The 15317-nt window shown below is 40.1% G+C and overlaps 1 protein-coding gene across 1 annotated transcript in view; it reads left to right on the forward strand.

Annotated features, from left to right (window-relative positions):
* The window catches only part of TENM3 (teneurin transmembrane protein 3), a 586425-nt gene that overhangs the window by 444518 nt on the left and 126590 nt on the right, over positions 1-15317 (forward strand). The window contains exon 6 of the mRNA XM_040643363.1: positions 12287-12409. Coding sequence (XP_040499297.1) covers positions 12287-12409 — 123 coding nt within the window. The remainder of the gene's footprint in view (positions 1-12286; positions 12410-15317) is intronic.

The following is a 15317-nucleotide window of genomic DNA, read 5'->3' on the forward strand; positions in this document are numbered from 1 at the left end:
AATACAAAAGCAGGTTGGCGGTGTGAGCAGGTACCCTGGGGATCAGAGATGACAACTTCCTTTGTATTTTGCTTTGAAATAAATGTCCGCAAACGCTTCATAAATATCCATTAATAATAGTTAAGTTCATGACTAAGGAAACCTGCTCTCCAAGTCAGCCCAGATTAATGGGGAGCAGCTGGAAAACTGGCTTCCGAGGATCTGTTCCCACCTGCGTGATGACGTGGGCGGGTCAAGGAAGACTGATAAGATCTGTCAAAGTTACCATCATGCACTAGAAACCGGAAGTGGTGAAGTGGCGTCCATGCAACAGAGCTTGATAAGGGAGACAGTGACTCCGTTTTTGTCTATGAACAGATGGTAAACAACAAACTGCACGAGCTAGTTGTACCTAGATTCCTGAAGGGTCGTTGATTCTGTTTAAAGTTGCCACCTGAGAACCGTGCACTCACGTGCGCACATGCACACATTCCCAGATCACGTTTTCCCTCTCAAATAACCTCTTAAAGAAGTGGACAATTTTGAAGGGGATGTTTTTCTGGATTTTGCCATACTTTTTATATTTATTTTTTTTTATTATGTTCAATTAGCCAACATATAATACATCCTTAGTTTTTGATGTAGTGTTCAACGATTCATTAGTTGGCATATAACACCCAGTGCTCATAGCAGCAGTGTCCCCAGTAGCCAAACTGTGGAAGGAGACAAGATCCCCTTCAACAGACGAATGGATAAAGAAGATGTGGTCCATATATACAATGGAATATTACTCCAGCCATCAGAAAGGATGATTACCCACCATTTGCATTGGCATGGATGGAACTGGAGGGGATTATGCCAAGTGAAAGAAGTCAAGCAGAGAAAGACAGTTTTCATATGGCTTCGCTCATCCGTGGAACAAACTGTGGGTTTTGCCATATTTTGACACACCAGTTTTCCTCTAGAAATCTCCACGTCCCTGATAGTTGGATCTTTTAATAATGAAGACTAAAGTGTCTTACAATTTCAAAGAAATGTAATTTTCAGATCTATTCTACTACTTTTTTAAAAAGTCAGAACAAGCCAGGACACTTGGGTGGCTCAGTCCGTTGAGTTGGTTTCTGCTCAGGTCATGATTTCAGGGTTGTAGGATTGAGCCCCATGTAGGGCTCCACGCTCAGCAGGGAGTCTCCTTGAAATTCTCTCTGCCCCTCCCCCTTCTCTCTCTCTCTCACTCTCTCTCTCAAATAAATAAATCTTTTTTTAAAAAAGCCAGAGCAAGCCAAAGAAAGTTTTATGTTTAAGTAGATTATTAACATACGTACACATTTGTTGCATGAAAGGAGGAGCTAGCTCTTAAAGCTATTATGCAAGAAAGAAATCCAGATGAAAATTGAGTCAGTACAACAGGCTTTTGAATAATGAGCAGATCCATGGGATTTCAATGGTTTCAAAGCTGCTAATAACTGTCACTAATGCATCTTCTGTTACATACATTTCGTGATAACAGCAAAGTCAGTATATTGGCATGTGGGGAATAGTCCATAAATCATATAAATGATTTCATTGTGTATTTCGAATGTTCTTGACATAGGTCCTCTTGCCATATTCCTTAATGTTGACAACCGTTACCTCAAAGTTGATGGATAATGACCGGCCCCTTTGGACAGCTAATCATAATGGTGAACGCTGTGTTCTTTCCATGAGATTGGACAGTGAATGCTTCTTTCAGAGAACAGAGCCTGGACATGAGAGAAAACTAATGACACATAGGAAAACAGCCTGTTTTCGAAGTTCTGACTTAATCTACATACCTGTCCTGGCAAATCTACATAACTAAATCACAGTCTCATCAAGACATTTCGATAGCCAAAGTGATTCTCCCTTCCCATTAATGACATAATGCCAAAAAAAGAGTAGAAAGGAAAAATACACAGCGTGGATATATAAAATACCGGCAGCCACTCCTTGTCTCCTTCCCCCTCTCCCTCAAAAACTGTTAGTTTACATAAAACCTATGATTTCAGTATGCGATCTTGTAACACTCAGAGAAACTTGCTACCCCAAGTGTTATTAGTGCTTTTGAATATCAAAATATCCTGTAGTTGGAATAATTCCCTTCTTCTTAATGACAGCTTGAGTACGTATTAATATGAAAGCTTTCCAAAAAATTATGGATTTTAAAATGACCGTATTTAGAAAAAATAAAACAAAAATAAATCAGTAGAATGACCATGTTTGGGCCAGCAAGATGTAGACTGTTCGGATAATATTAGACTTGAAAGCTAATATCAAATAATAATGGATTAGAATGCCAAAATATTGCCTCACACACTCCGTCAACATGTATATGAACACAGCAGGAAATCCAAAACAAAAGCTAATTTATGGAAAACTATGTATTCCTAATGACAGTTTAGACCAGTAGGGGTCCAAGCTACAAACTGCATCTTTACATGAGATGCTTTCATTTTCCATTGAAAACCTGGCTGTATTCTGTAAGCATGTATCCAATCAAATCATTGTCCTATATTTAAGAGTATTTTTCTTATTTTGTTCCGTAAAATCTAATCACTGCACATGCACATCGTGTATATTTATATATTTGTGAAATTGAAACATAAAATGATGAAATTCTGCTTTCAGAACCCAAGATACCGAAGGAATTGTGTGCACGAAATGGTGGTTTGACCCCACGCAATTTTATTTTATTCTCAGATTTTTAAAAAAAAGGAACCAACAGCATTAGTATTCTAATATGTTGATATCTTATTGATGCCAGATGTCTTTGCCTCTACTCAATGATGTAGCCTAAATATTTATATTTGAAAACATACTGACATATCAAAGAGTTTAAATCTGGAAGAGACCTTAGAGATCATTTTGTGCAAGCTCTTTAGATATTTATATAAATGGGAGATCTAAGCCTCAGAGAAGCCCAGTGACTTGCCAAGGTCCCACAACTAGTTGGAGCCAAGATGGAGACTGGGACCCAGTTCTCTTTTAATATCAACAAAGGCTCCACGAGACGCCACAGGCAATCTGTGTTGAAAACTGTGCTCTTAACGATAAAAGGTCAGATTCTGATTTTCTTTTCCTGCAACTTCTGATCACATGTTCCTAATGAATCTTTCTCAGAAAGATTATTTTGGGGAAAATGTACCATGGTGGATGTGAGGTGAATTGCAAGGCAGGGAAGCTTTAGACCGTAGCTTGCCCGGGTGATGAGCTCTCAGGGTTTTGGAGGCAGACACAAAACTGCATTGCAGACATTTTCAGGATGATATTTTTTAAGTCCATTTTTTCTTACCAGATTTGGGTTCTTCTGTGATCTCAGATTTTTTTTTTTTTTTTTTTTTTTTGGTCTTTGTGAGAATGTTTGCTTGATCTTGTAAGATTAAACAGCATTTAGCCAATAATGGCAGGCATGCTAAGAACTATACTCCAGGTTGCCAAAACCTCAGAGTGTTACTCCTCAGGGTTCTGGTGGCATAAGCGACATTCGGGTTTCTGATGGCAAGGGTGCTTGCTTCTGTGTTCACTTCACAACATCCCCTGTAATTTGCTCCAAGGTTCTGGCAGATTTCTGGACCATGTCACCAGCTGTCACCACCCCTCCTTCCCATCCATATTTGGCAGGATCGAAGAACACAGGCATGCCAGTAGAAATAATAGTAACTGTGATAGCAACTTCAGTGGCATGGTCCCCAGAGACAAGATCAAAATTTGGCACCTTTTCTCTCCACACAGAACTAAAAATGGCACCGAACTTGCTGCTTCGTGGTGTGTAATTTTCTTTAATTACACATTTTGGTTTCAAGTGTTCCACATGCTGGCTTTTAAGTATCAAACCAGCATACATTGGTTAAAAACAATGGCATGCCCTTTTTTTTCCTGTGGGGAGGAGGTGGGATCACTAGAATATCATGGATCCCTCTCGTCTCCATCAGCCTTGACAGGTAAAAGGAATGTACGCTGTAATTTCTCTCACCGCAATGGTCTTCGAGTCAGAAAGAAAATGTCTTCGTAAAATTTCACTAGCATATTGTCTCCAAATTATTTCAATTAGTGAGGCTTTTTTGCTTAACATTAACTGGGAAAGCCTACAGAAAAAAACTAGGAGGTTTTAGAATGGATTTTTTTAATTATATAAGAAATATTTCATCGTAAATATCTTCAGATTGGTTGAATCCAAGATTACCGTGAGACAACCTAGAAAGATATGGTCTGTAAAGTAGACCATTTGGCTGTTAGTAACACAGTTCGCAATAGTGACCAACAGCTTCACATCCATGCGCATTGTTTCTAGAATTGATATCATGATAATTTTTTATCATCAACATGGGTGACAGTATTAAAAGTATGCTCATTAAGGTTGTAGATGACAAATGTTAGATATTACAACTAATTTAGAAGGGTTCTGGGGCGCCTGGGTGGCTCAGTCGGTTGAGCATCTGCCTTCGGCTCAGGTCATGATCCCAGGGTCCTGGAATCGAGTCCCACATCTGGCTCCCTGCTCAGTGGGGGGCCTGCTTTTGCCTCTGCCTGACGCTCTCCTTGCTCACTCTCCCTCTCTCTCTCTGACAAATAAATAAATAAAATCTTTTTTTTTAAAGATTTTATTTATTCGACAGAGAGAGAGACAGCCAGCAAGAGAGGGAACACAAGCAGGGGGAGTGAGAGAGGAAGAAGCAGGCTCCCAGCGGAAGAGCCTGACGTGGGGCTCGATCCCAGAACTCCAGGATCACGCCCTGAGCCGAAGGCAGACGCTTAACAACTGAGCCACCCAGGCGCCCCTTTTAAATAAAATCTTTTTAAAAATAAATAAATAAAAGCATTCTGACCGAGAAAAAGGGAGGAATTATACAAGGTGCCCCCAAAGCTTCTCCTTACTCTTACTGTCTCAGGGGCTCTGTTAGTCACCCCTGTTTCTCAGGAACCAGTTCAGCTACAGAGATCCAGCCTCTAAGATCAACTTTCAGCAAAATATTGAGAAAGCTGAATTATATGTTAAACCTTTCCCTTAACTATCCTCTCTTTTTTTTCATAGCTAAAATCCTATCATTTATTCCCATTCTTCCCAAACTCCTCTCTTTTTCCCCTCGACGTGCCTGTTTTACCCTCTCACTGCAAAGAGCCATTTCTGCTTCTCTTGCAACTCCCCGCTCCTCACAACTGCAGAAAGTAAAAAATTTATTCAGACAAAAAGTGGGATGTTTTAGGTAAAATACTACAAAGTGCTGTGGTAGGACAGGATAGTTGTTTGTTCCAGGAAGTCCTCGTGAACAAACGTCGTTTCAACCGGACTTCGAGGTATTGGTGAGATGTCATCAGACAGGACTTGGGGCCAGGAATGATAGGAGCAAAGGCGTGAAAGCAGGGCATGATTTAAAGGGTAGACAAGCACATCTGGCCCATTCACAGACCCTGTGATATATTCACACGGTTGTGCAACAGATTCCAGAACATTTCCATCTTACAAAACTGAAACTCTGCACCTTTTAAACAACGACTCCCCATTTCCCCTTACCCTGACCCGCTGGTAACCACCATTCGTTCTGCCTCTATGAATCTGAACTACTTTAGATACCCGGTGAGACTGGAATCAAAACCGTATTTGTCTTTTGGCGACTGGCTTATTTCAGTTAACATAATGTCCTCAAGTTTCGTCCCTTTTACAGCCTGTGACAAAGCTTCCTTCCTTCTTAAGACTGAGTACTATTCCATTGTGTCTGTGTTCTGTATCCATTCTTCTGTTGATGGACATTCGGGGTGCTTTTGCCTCTTGACTCTTCTGAATAGTGCTGCTATGCACATGGACTTGCAAATACCTCTTTGAGACCCTGCTTTCAGTTCTTTGGCGTGTACGTCCAGAAGTGGGATTCTGGGTCGTATAGTAGTTCCAGTTTTAAATTTTTTTTTTTTGAGGAATCACTGTAGTGTTTTCCGTAGCAGTTGAACCGCTTTACAATCTCGTCTCCAGGGCACAAGTCTTGCGTTTCTCCACATCCTCACCAAGACACGCCATAATGTTTGTAAACTACAAATCAATCTGGGAAGGCCATGAGCTGGTAGTCATTAACCCAGTACATGAATTTGTTTAATCAGATTGCTTTCCGTTTAACCCTCAGGACTTGCTCTAAGCAAGCCTTTCCTCGCCCTTCCCTCCAGCTCCGGCTGATGGACTCACTTGCCATTCCACACAGTTATCTTTCCGAGGGGAGCACCTCGGGGCCTTATAGAGCCGAGCACGCGCAGGAAGTGAGAATACACATCCTTTAGTTATGCTATGTGTCAGATGGGCTACTTTTAAATAACATACATTTAGAAAAGTATACAGATCATAAGGGAACACACCAGTGGAACCACTGCCCAGATAGAAAAATGGAAATATTACTAGCATTGCAGAAGTCCCCTGTGGCCTCTCCTGGTCGTTACCTAGCCCCCCTCCCTAGAGGTAATTACTCTGGTGACTTCTGTTCCTCCTACCAGTTAATTGTACCTGCTTTTGAACTTTATACACATTGACTTATACAATATTTGTGTGTTTTGTGAATGGGTTCTCTGGCTCAGCACTGCAATCGTGAGACGTATCCATGTCATTGCTCCTGGCAATGCCTTATTCATTTACGTTGATCTGTAGAATTCCTTGGTTGACTATAATGATATGGTATGATATATGATAAACACTATAATTTGTTTATCCTTTTTACTGCTGGCAGACATCTGGGTTTCCAGTTTGAGGTTATTACAAATAATGCTTCTGAGAACATTCTCGTTCCTGCTTGTTGGTGCTATGTGTATGTATATTTCTGTTGGATATAGAGACAGAATTTTGTAGACCAACTGGGGACTGAACCATCATTTCCAAGATTTTTAATGTAAAGAAAATACATTTCTAATTCCAAACAAGGAACTTAACAAGTGATTTTGCCAAATGCAGCCATTTTCAGTGGGTAAACATCTTGTATTTAGAAGCACATTTCAACAAATGGACAACTTCTGATTATATGTGCTGCTGTCAAAAAAAGAAATAAATCAACAATTTGTGTTAAAAAATTTTTTAATTTCTTTAAATTTTGATTCAGAACAATTGAGATGAGAAGGACAACAGCTCGGTATAGGAAAGGGAATCCTGAAATCGGGTCGAGAGATCTGGTATCATGAGTAGTCTTTGCACACTAGCTTTTTAAAAGGCATCGGGTAAGTCACTGACCGGCCCTCAGCCTGTGTCTCACTCATACAGCAGGGATGGTGGCCCCTGTCCTACAGTACATTATTAGAAGATAATAGACATCAGGGCGCCTGGGTCGCCCAGTCAATTAAGCGTCCGACTCTTGGTTTCCGCTCAGGTCATGATCTCAGGGTCATGAGATCGAGCCCCACGTCGGCCTCTGTGCTAGGAGCAGAGTGTGCTTGAGATTCTCTCTCCCTCTCCCCCTCCCACTTGTGCTCTCTAAAATAAGTAAATAAATCTTAAAAAACAAAAATAAAAACAAGATAATAGGCATCAAGGTATTTTCAGAGGTAAAGAACACACTTGAGCAGACATACAATGTTTTTGCTGTCATGCACAAATTCCCTTCTTCCTTGGATAACATTTTAGATGTGGATCCAGCCCCCACCCCTCATTAAAATCACCCAGAAATACATGGAAATAACAGTATGACACTATGAAACATGATATCAGAAACAAATACTTTAAGATTAAATCTACATGAATGCTTTCTATAACTTTAAAATACACACATTTAGTGTTCACATGTAGTTTTTGAATTGTTGTTTTAAAGACTCTTAGGGGCGCCTGGGGGGCTCAGTAGGTTGAGCGTCCAACTCTTGGTTTCGGCTCAGGTCATGATCTCAGGATCGTGAGATCCAGCCCCGCGTCGGGCTCCATGCTCAGAGTCTGCTTGTCCCTCTCCCTCTGCTCCTCCTCCAGCTTGTGCTTGCTCTCTCGCTCTCTCACTCTCTCAAATTAATAAATTAAATCTTTAAAAAAAAATACTGTTAGAGTTGACGAAAATAGCCTGTTGTGAATTCTCATCTATCATATTACTATAAAGTCCTTGTACTGAAGATTCTTGCCTGGAATACACAAATGTTACTTAGAAGAATCTTTGCCCAGCCTCTGCCACCAAATACTGTCTCTGCCTTCCGTTTTCTAGATCTGGTAGAAAAACCTTATCTAGTCTAGTGGCCCTCAGTGAAGGCACATTTCACTTCCTTCCCTATGGATTTTCACATTCCAGTGCCCCCTGGGAGAACCCTTTGTGATTAGAAGGTCTGGGTTGAAGGGCAAGGTCTACTGTTTGCATGCTTGAAACTTAAGCTCCCCAAAAGCCTCAATTCTTAGATTTAAAATGAAAAACAAAGTAATAACAGTAAGTATTCATTGGAGTCTTCGTGAATATTAAATGAGATAGGGCAGGTGCTAAGCACTGGACATTATTTGATACATAGTAAGTGCTTAATGGATGTTTTCTTTAAAAAAAAAAAAAGGCTGCATCTTGATGTTCTAACAGCAATACAAAGAACAACATTCCTACCAGTCGATACTCCTCACCTAAGCTATGTGCCCAGGGCAGTGAGGGACTCAGGGCACAGAGCTCCCAGACACTCCTTGACGCTATGCCCCCAACCCACTAGGTCGTGCGTACAGCAAGGGTCGATGTTCACCCTTCATGAGTACTGGTGCCACAGGCCCTCCCATGGGTTCAAATCTGCTTTCCAACTTGGGCATCGAAGAATTGGGCTCATCCTTCGGTATTTACATATGTATTTTATTTTATTTTGTTGATTTTCCCTTATGTGTCTGCCAAGACCTTCCCATATAGTGCTATTGTGCAAGTGCTTGGTAATTTCTCTAGCATTTTTGACTTTTATGAGTTTGCTGCCTCCCTCCGCGTCCCCCTCTCTCATTTGTGGAGTCAGTTTTACTAACACCCTGTATTTGTAGGAACATCTCAAGTTACACATAATGAGTGTCGAGAGCATTACTAAATACCAAACACCAAGATTTCCAAAGTACGTAATATCCCAAGACCGAACAACTTGTCGGTTTCTGTTTTCAGTGTAAAGTTAAACAAGATGTATTATTATTCGGTATGGTTCTCATTATACAGCATCTTAAGTAGACTGGAATTTCATTTTATTGAGATTTACTGTAAGAAGAAAATATATAATAAAGCTATTGCCCATCTGGCAAAAAAATAAAATAAAAAATAAAATAAACTAGCTCTCCAAACAGAAACGTAACACTACTTTCTAACATTTGACATCAGTGCAGGATCCCGTGGATTATCTCTCTTCTTCGAAGTCTATTAAAACCAATAATATAAGCAAATCTATCATTCGGGAAGACATTTTATGTTACATAAAAGCTCACAATGATGATAAATTATTTTGTGTAGAAACTTTGACCCTTTTGAAATATTTATCATCGCTATGCCAAAGTATGTCTGTCAAAGCTTTCACTGTATGCAGAACGAGTTCCCATTATTTTATTCAAAAATTGCTGAAATACCTAAAACTTGAAAAACGTATGAAGTGATAAATGTTTAGAAAGCTCCTGACATTTTGCCACTCAAACACTATGTAATTTAATGCAAAATGATGTATGAAGTTATCCCTCCTTACAAGCTGACAATTTGGGAATTCAAGGATTCTATAACCTATATCTTAATCCTTAAAAAACCAGAGCTTGAAAAGAATTGCTGCCAGATTATAATTTAAGACGGGGAGTATATACATTGGTTAAAAAGAGACAGGGTCGGGGCGCCTGGATAGCACAGTCCTTAAGCGTCTGCCTTCGGCTCAGGGCGTGATCCCGGCGTTCTAGGATCGAGCCCCACATCAGGCTCTTCCACTATGAGCCTGCTTCTTCCTCTCCCACTCCCCCTGCTTGTGTTCCCTCTCTCGCTGGCTGTCTCTCTGTCACATAAATAAATAAAAAATCTTTAAAAAAAAAAAAAAAGACACAGGGTCGATGTAGCTATGTTTGTATCTGTGTTTACTGTGTTTCTTACTATAGCATAATTTTATATCAGGAGTTGTTAACAAAAGAATGTGAAAGGTCCCTCAAACTGTTGAATCTTTTTTTTTTTTTTTTTTTTTTTTTTATCCAACAGAGATAGAGACAGCCAGCGAGAGAGGGAACACAAGCAGGGGGAGTGGGAGAGGAAGAAGCAGGCTCCCAGCAGAGGAGCCTGATGTGGGGCTCGATCCCATAACGCTGGGATCACGCCCTGAGCCGAAGGCAGACGCTTAACCGCTGTGCCACCCAGGCGCCCCTGAATCTTTTTTTTAAACGTTAATTATATAGAATACTAGTGAACTTTGCTCAACTGCTTTTCCTATACTATTATGCTAATACAGTCATTATTTATTAATAATAGAACACTCTATTCTTGGCCATTTACTTATTTGTCTTAAATTTATTAACTTTTCCCTTTAATTACTACATTTTTACCCACAACAGTGTTTTCTTAGATTTGAAAACATCAGAGCATAGATTTCATTTACTTCACAGACACTTATTAAAGACCTGCGAGGTACTGGGCACCGTACATGGTAATTGAGTTACAAAAGTGATGAAAACAGTCTTGGGAGACGTAGTTAACCCAATCAGGAAAGGCTCCCCCACAAAGTTGGTGCCTACCATCTGAGCGATGAATGGGTGTTTTACACTGGATGAAGAGCATTACAGACAGAAGGAACTCTTTATTGAGAGGTAGCATGGTCTGGTCAGGTGACTTCAAATAGTTCAGTAATCTGGGGGCGTCCGGGTGGCTAGGTCAGTTAAGCGTCTGCCTTCGGCTCAGGGTCCTGGGATCGAGCCCTGTGCTGGGCTCCCTGTTCCATGGGGAGCCTACTTCTCCCTCTGCCTCCCTCTCGCTCGCTCGCTCTCTCTGTCTCTCATAAATAAATAAAATCTGTAAAAAAATAGTTCAGTAATCTAGAGTCCAGAATAAATAAATGAAGTACCCATGCACTAAGAACAGTCCTGCTAGGTACCAGCAGTCTGTAATATACTCTCACAGACCTATCCTATCTAGAAAGGTCACATCAATTAAGTAAGGTCGGTTTAACCAACCTCATTTTTTAAGTAAAAACATAATATAATAAAAAAACATTTAAAAAAAGTAAAAACTATTGTTAATAATATTCCATCATTTGTCCAAGGTTAAATCCTAAATGGAAGATTAAAGCAAAGTCTAACTCCATCTAAAGCCTCTGTTCTTTACGCTGCCAAATTAATTGTGTTCCTATGTATATTTCATATTTAATAAGGGCTCGCCTTTTACCAGTGGTGGTCATCACACTGTTTCTAACAATACTTCTTAAACGCTATGTCTTTCTTCACCTCTCTGGTAAATTCCATATGTATGCTGAAATGCCAGACGATGTCCAAGAAAAATCATTTACGATAAGGTAATATGATCGTCCCTGGGTTTCTCAAGGCATGTTTAGCCTCCTTCGGGCTGACTTCTGAAACTGTATTCTGTGGAACACGAATGAAAGTTTAGTTGAGGGTTAATGGTCAATATTACAGTGGTGATATTCTTGTAAATATTTCAAATAAATTAAGAAAAAGCATATAAAAATTTTAAAGTGTATTACATTTATAAATGTATAGTCTTGTAGTTGTCTATTTTCTAAATATTTCAAATAAAGAAAATTCGTAAACACATTTACAAGATTTTTATAAATTTCTAAGATTATCACACCCACATCAGAAGCTCTGCATGAAATTACCTGACGCATAGCGTGTGCCGTTGATGAATTGAATGTCATAAACTCGTCTTAAATCTGGAATATTCAAATGTTACTCTGTGTTGTGCATCTAAATCCATTCTGATGCAGCAGATTTACCCGGGAGACCAATCGTTACTTTGTACCTTAATCCACATGAACAGCGTCAGGGTTCTTGAGAATGTACAGACGTTGCAACTAAGTAGTACGCATGTGCAAGTGGCCTGAGGTCAAGCAAATTTGGCCGTCACTGCTACAGAGCATTCAGCCACTTACCTAAATGACAGTGAGGAGTGGAACTCAGGCCAAGCAGAGCAAGTAATTGTTCGTTCCTGAGAGCCTCCTGGTTCCGGTATCGTGCAGCATTTCTGTGACAAGGAACCGTTCCCTTTCTAATTTTTAGAAATTAATTTAGAAATCTAATGCAATTATCTTTGGTATTTTAGAACTTGGAAATTTTCACTTTACATATGAATCTTGTTCTAAACATGTTTACCATTTGCTATACTGCCTGCAAACAGCAGACCTCTCAACGACTTGTATTCTTTGCCCCCAGCAATGCATCTCTTTGGCCTCAACTGGCAGTTACAGCAGACTGAAAATGACACATTTGAGAATGGAAAAGTGAATTCTGATGCTATGCCAACAAACACGGTATCATTACCTTCCGGCGACAACGGTAAGAGAAAGAATTATGTGTCTTGTGTGTTTCTTTTAACATCTCTTTTCCATAATTTATTTTTATCCATGTCACATCCAGTTATATCTGGGAGAGGGAAAACATTTAGAAATACAGATGTCATCTTTTAATGAGGGGTTTTTATTCATTTACTTGAAAGATTGGAAGTTCACATTTTTATTAGAGGAATAATGGGATTTTCTGCCTTCTGATTTGATGGCTAGGCTTTTCCAGCTTTCCCTCTGCAAGTGTGTATTTTGTCTTATTTTTAGTCTGTAAATAGGCTATAATTCACTATATCTTCTTGTATATTATATCTTGGGTGTATTAGGCTTTTTTTCATTCAACTAGCATATGGAGTTGGAATACTATATTAATTTTGTTATAAAAGCTTTCAAATACAAGACGCATTAAAGGATTATAATTTATTGACCTTTGCTCTGCTTGTCCTTTCTGTAAACCTTCAAAAGTTTGCACTTTGGGCTAATAGACTTTCAGATCATTCGGTTCTGAGTTAAAAACAGAATTTAAGAAGTTCGAGAATGTGGTCTTTCATTTTTCCATATAAACACCCAGGAAAATGTATATATACATGTGTATATTTGTATTATATGTACCTGTCAATTATTTTGATACGTGTGTGTGTGTGTGTATTTTGACACTTGGCAATCTCTGACTTTTTGCAAAATGTCATAATCCTTTATAACTCAAAGAAGTTGGATCAAGATACTTTTTTTTGTCACATAAGCGTATTGTCTGCCTCTGAGCATTTCCTACACTTTTCTTCCCCCTTTGTTCCTTCTTCTCTCGTGTATTTGTATTCCGCATCAGTTATGTCCGTCCGCATGGGGCTAGTTTCTTTGCAAGACTAGAAAGAAGCTATTGTGTATTTACAGATGACATAATCCATATTTATTCATATTTACATATATGCTGCCATTTGACACGTACCCGTTCACCATGACTAATGACTTTATCATTTTTCTGTTCTCTGTTTTCTCATCTTCTGTTTTATTTCAACAACAATACTTTATGGCAATTCTCTTCCTTCTTAGGAAGCCTGAGGAATTTTATAAGACGTTAGATTTTCATGGTAATAATAAATACCCTTCGCCCACACCTGTATGGAGCCTTTTGATATAAGGCTCCACATGTTCCAAGAAACTGTAAGTGGTGACGTATCAGTAATGACAACTGTAGGTGGGGGAAATTGCAATTAAGTAATCAATTGTTTTATTTTTTATACACTGATGACACAGAGACAAACCGCTCAAGTGACTGCACAGAAATTAAGAGTGTTTATTTTGGGTTTCTTTTTTTTTTTTTTAAGATTTTATTTATTTATTTGACAGAGATAGAGACAGCCAGCGAGAGAGGGAACACAAGCAGGGGGAGTGGGAGAGGAAGAAGCAGGCTCCTAGCGGAGGAGCCTGATGTGGGGCTCGATCCCAGGACTTTGGGATCACGCCCTGAGCTGAAGGCAGACGCTTAACGACTGAGCCACCCAGGCGCCCCTATTTTGGGTTTCTGTAGATTAAAATGTAGCCTGTCTCCTAAAGCGGATGGTTTCTATGAAAAGAGCCCGATGGCACGTACTAACCACACGTGGAGGGAACTTTCTTTTAGACTCAAGAAATTAGACTAAAAAGAGAAAGGCTTATTGTAGACATGTTTTCTTTTACAACATCCTAACCTTTTATCATGGTTTAGATGAAAATAGAGCACAGCTAATTAGTTTCACAATACCCGAACAGCGTCATACCAAGAGAGCTGTGCATTGAGAAATGCTCCCCCAGCCTCGTGCCGGCCCCTGGTATTCTGCCAGGGAGGACCTCTGCTTGAATCGGCCGCATTCCTCAGCTCACATAAACCTCTGTTCAAATCCTAGCTTCCTCACCTGTTTACTTTGTAACCTTGGTCCAGGTGCTTCATGGTTCAGATCCTACAAGAAGGATTTAGGACGACCCTGGAATAATCTGTCTGGGATTGTAGCAGTTCCAGGCATTTGAAAGAACATCTTAAGGGCGCCTGGGTGGCTCAGTTGGTGAAGCGTCTGCTTTCAGCTCAGGTCATGATCCTGGGGTCCTGGGATCAAGCCTGGCGCCAGGCTCCCTGCTAGGCGGGAAACCTGCTTCTCCCTCTGCCTCTGCTGCTCCCCCTGCTTGTTCTCTCTCTCTCTCTCTCTCTCTGTCAAATAAATAAATAAAATCTTAAAAAAAGAAAGAAAGAAAGAAAGAAAGAAAGAACATGATGTACATATGGCTTCAGAAATTCTGCAGAGCTTATAGAGTTTTAAACTCTTCTCCTTGACTGCAGGAAGAAATCCACATTATGTCAAAATCCACAGACCCATGCACATATCCATCTGAAACACGTTTCCCATAATAGTGCTTATCCTCATTTTGAGACATGTGCCCTGGCTTTCTTACTCTCCTGTGTTTCCCATTTATACAAGTGCTCGCTCGCTCACAACATTTCACAGTTTACAAAGGACGGTGGTCCGCAGCTTCAGCGACACTGCTCTGACAGTCCCCTCCTTTACGAGAGACCGAAGTCCCCCCACGTGATCATAGAACGCACTGGGGACAGTGGATGTGTGCCTGTAGAACTGTATACACATGTAAGCAAAGAACCTTCTTCCTAGCCTTGTAAACAAGCCCCCACATAAGGAACAGGCAACAGATGCCCCAGGAAGAGTTAGGTTCTCTGGAGAAAGACTGATGCTCCAGCCCGCCAGCTGGACCGGGGATTCATAGGAATTTCTCCTTATGGAAAGGAAGGCTATCTCTGGGCTCAGACCCTGTCCACAAAGTGGGACCTAATTAGTAGTTACTTGTCTTCTTTATTATTTCTCAAATAGCACCCCCCCAAAAAAAACCCCATAAATTGTAAGGAATTCTTATTTCTA

Source organism: Ursus maritimus, unplaced genomic scaffold, assembly GCF_017311325.1.
Source record: "Ursus maritimus isolate PB19 unplaced genomic scaffold, ASM1731132v1 scaffold_28, whole genome shotgun sequence".
Taxonomy (NCBI): Eukaryota; Metazoa; Chordata; class Mammalia; order Carnivora; family Ursidae; genus Ursus; species Ursus maritimus.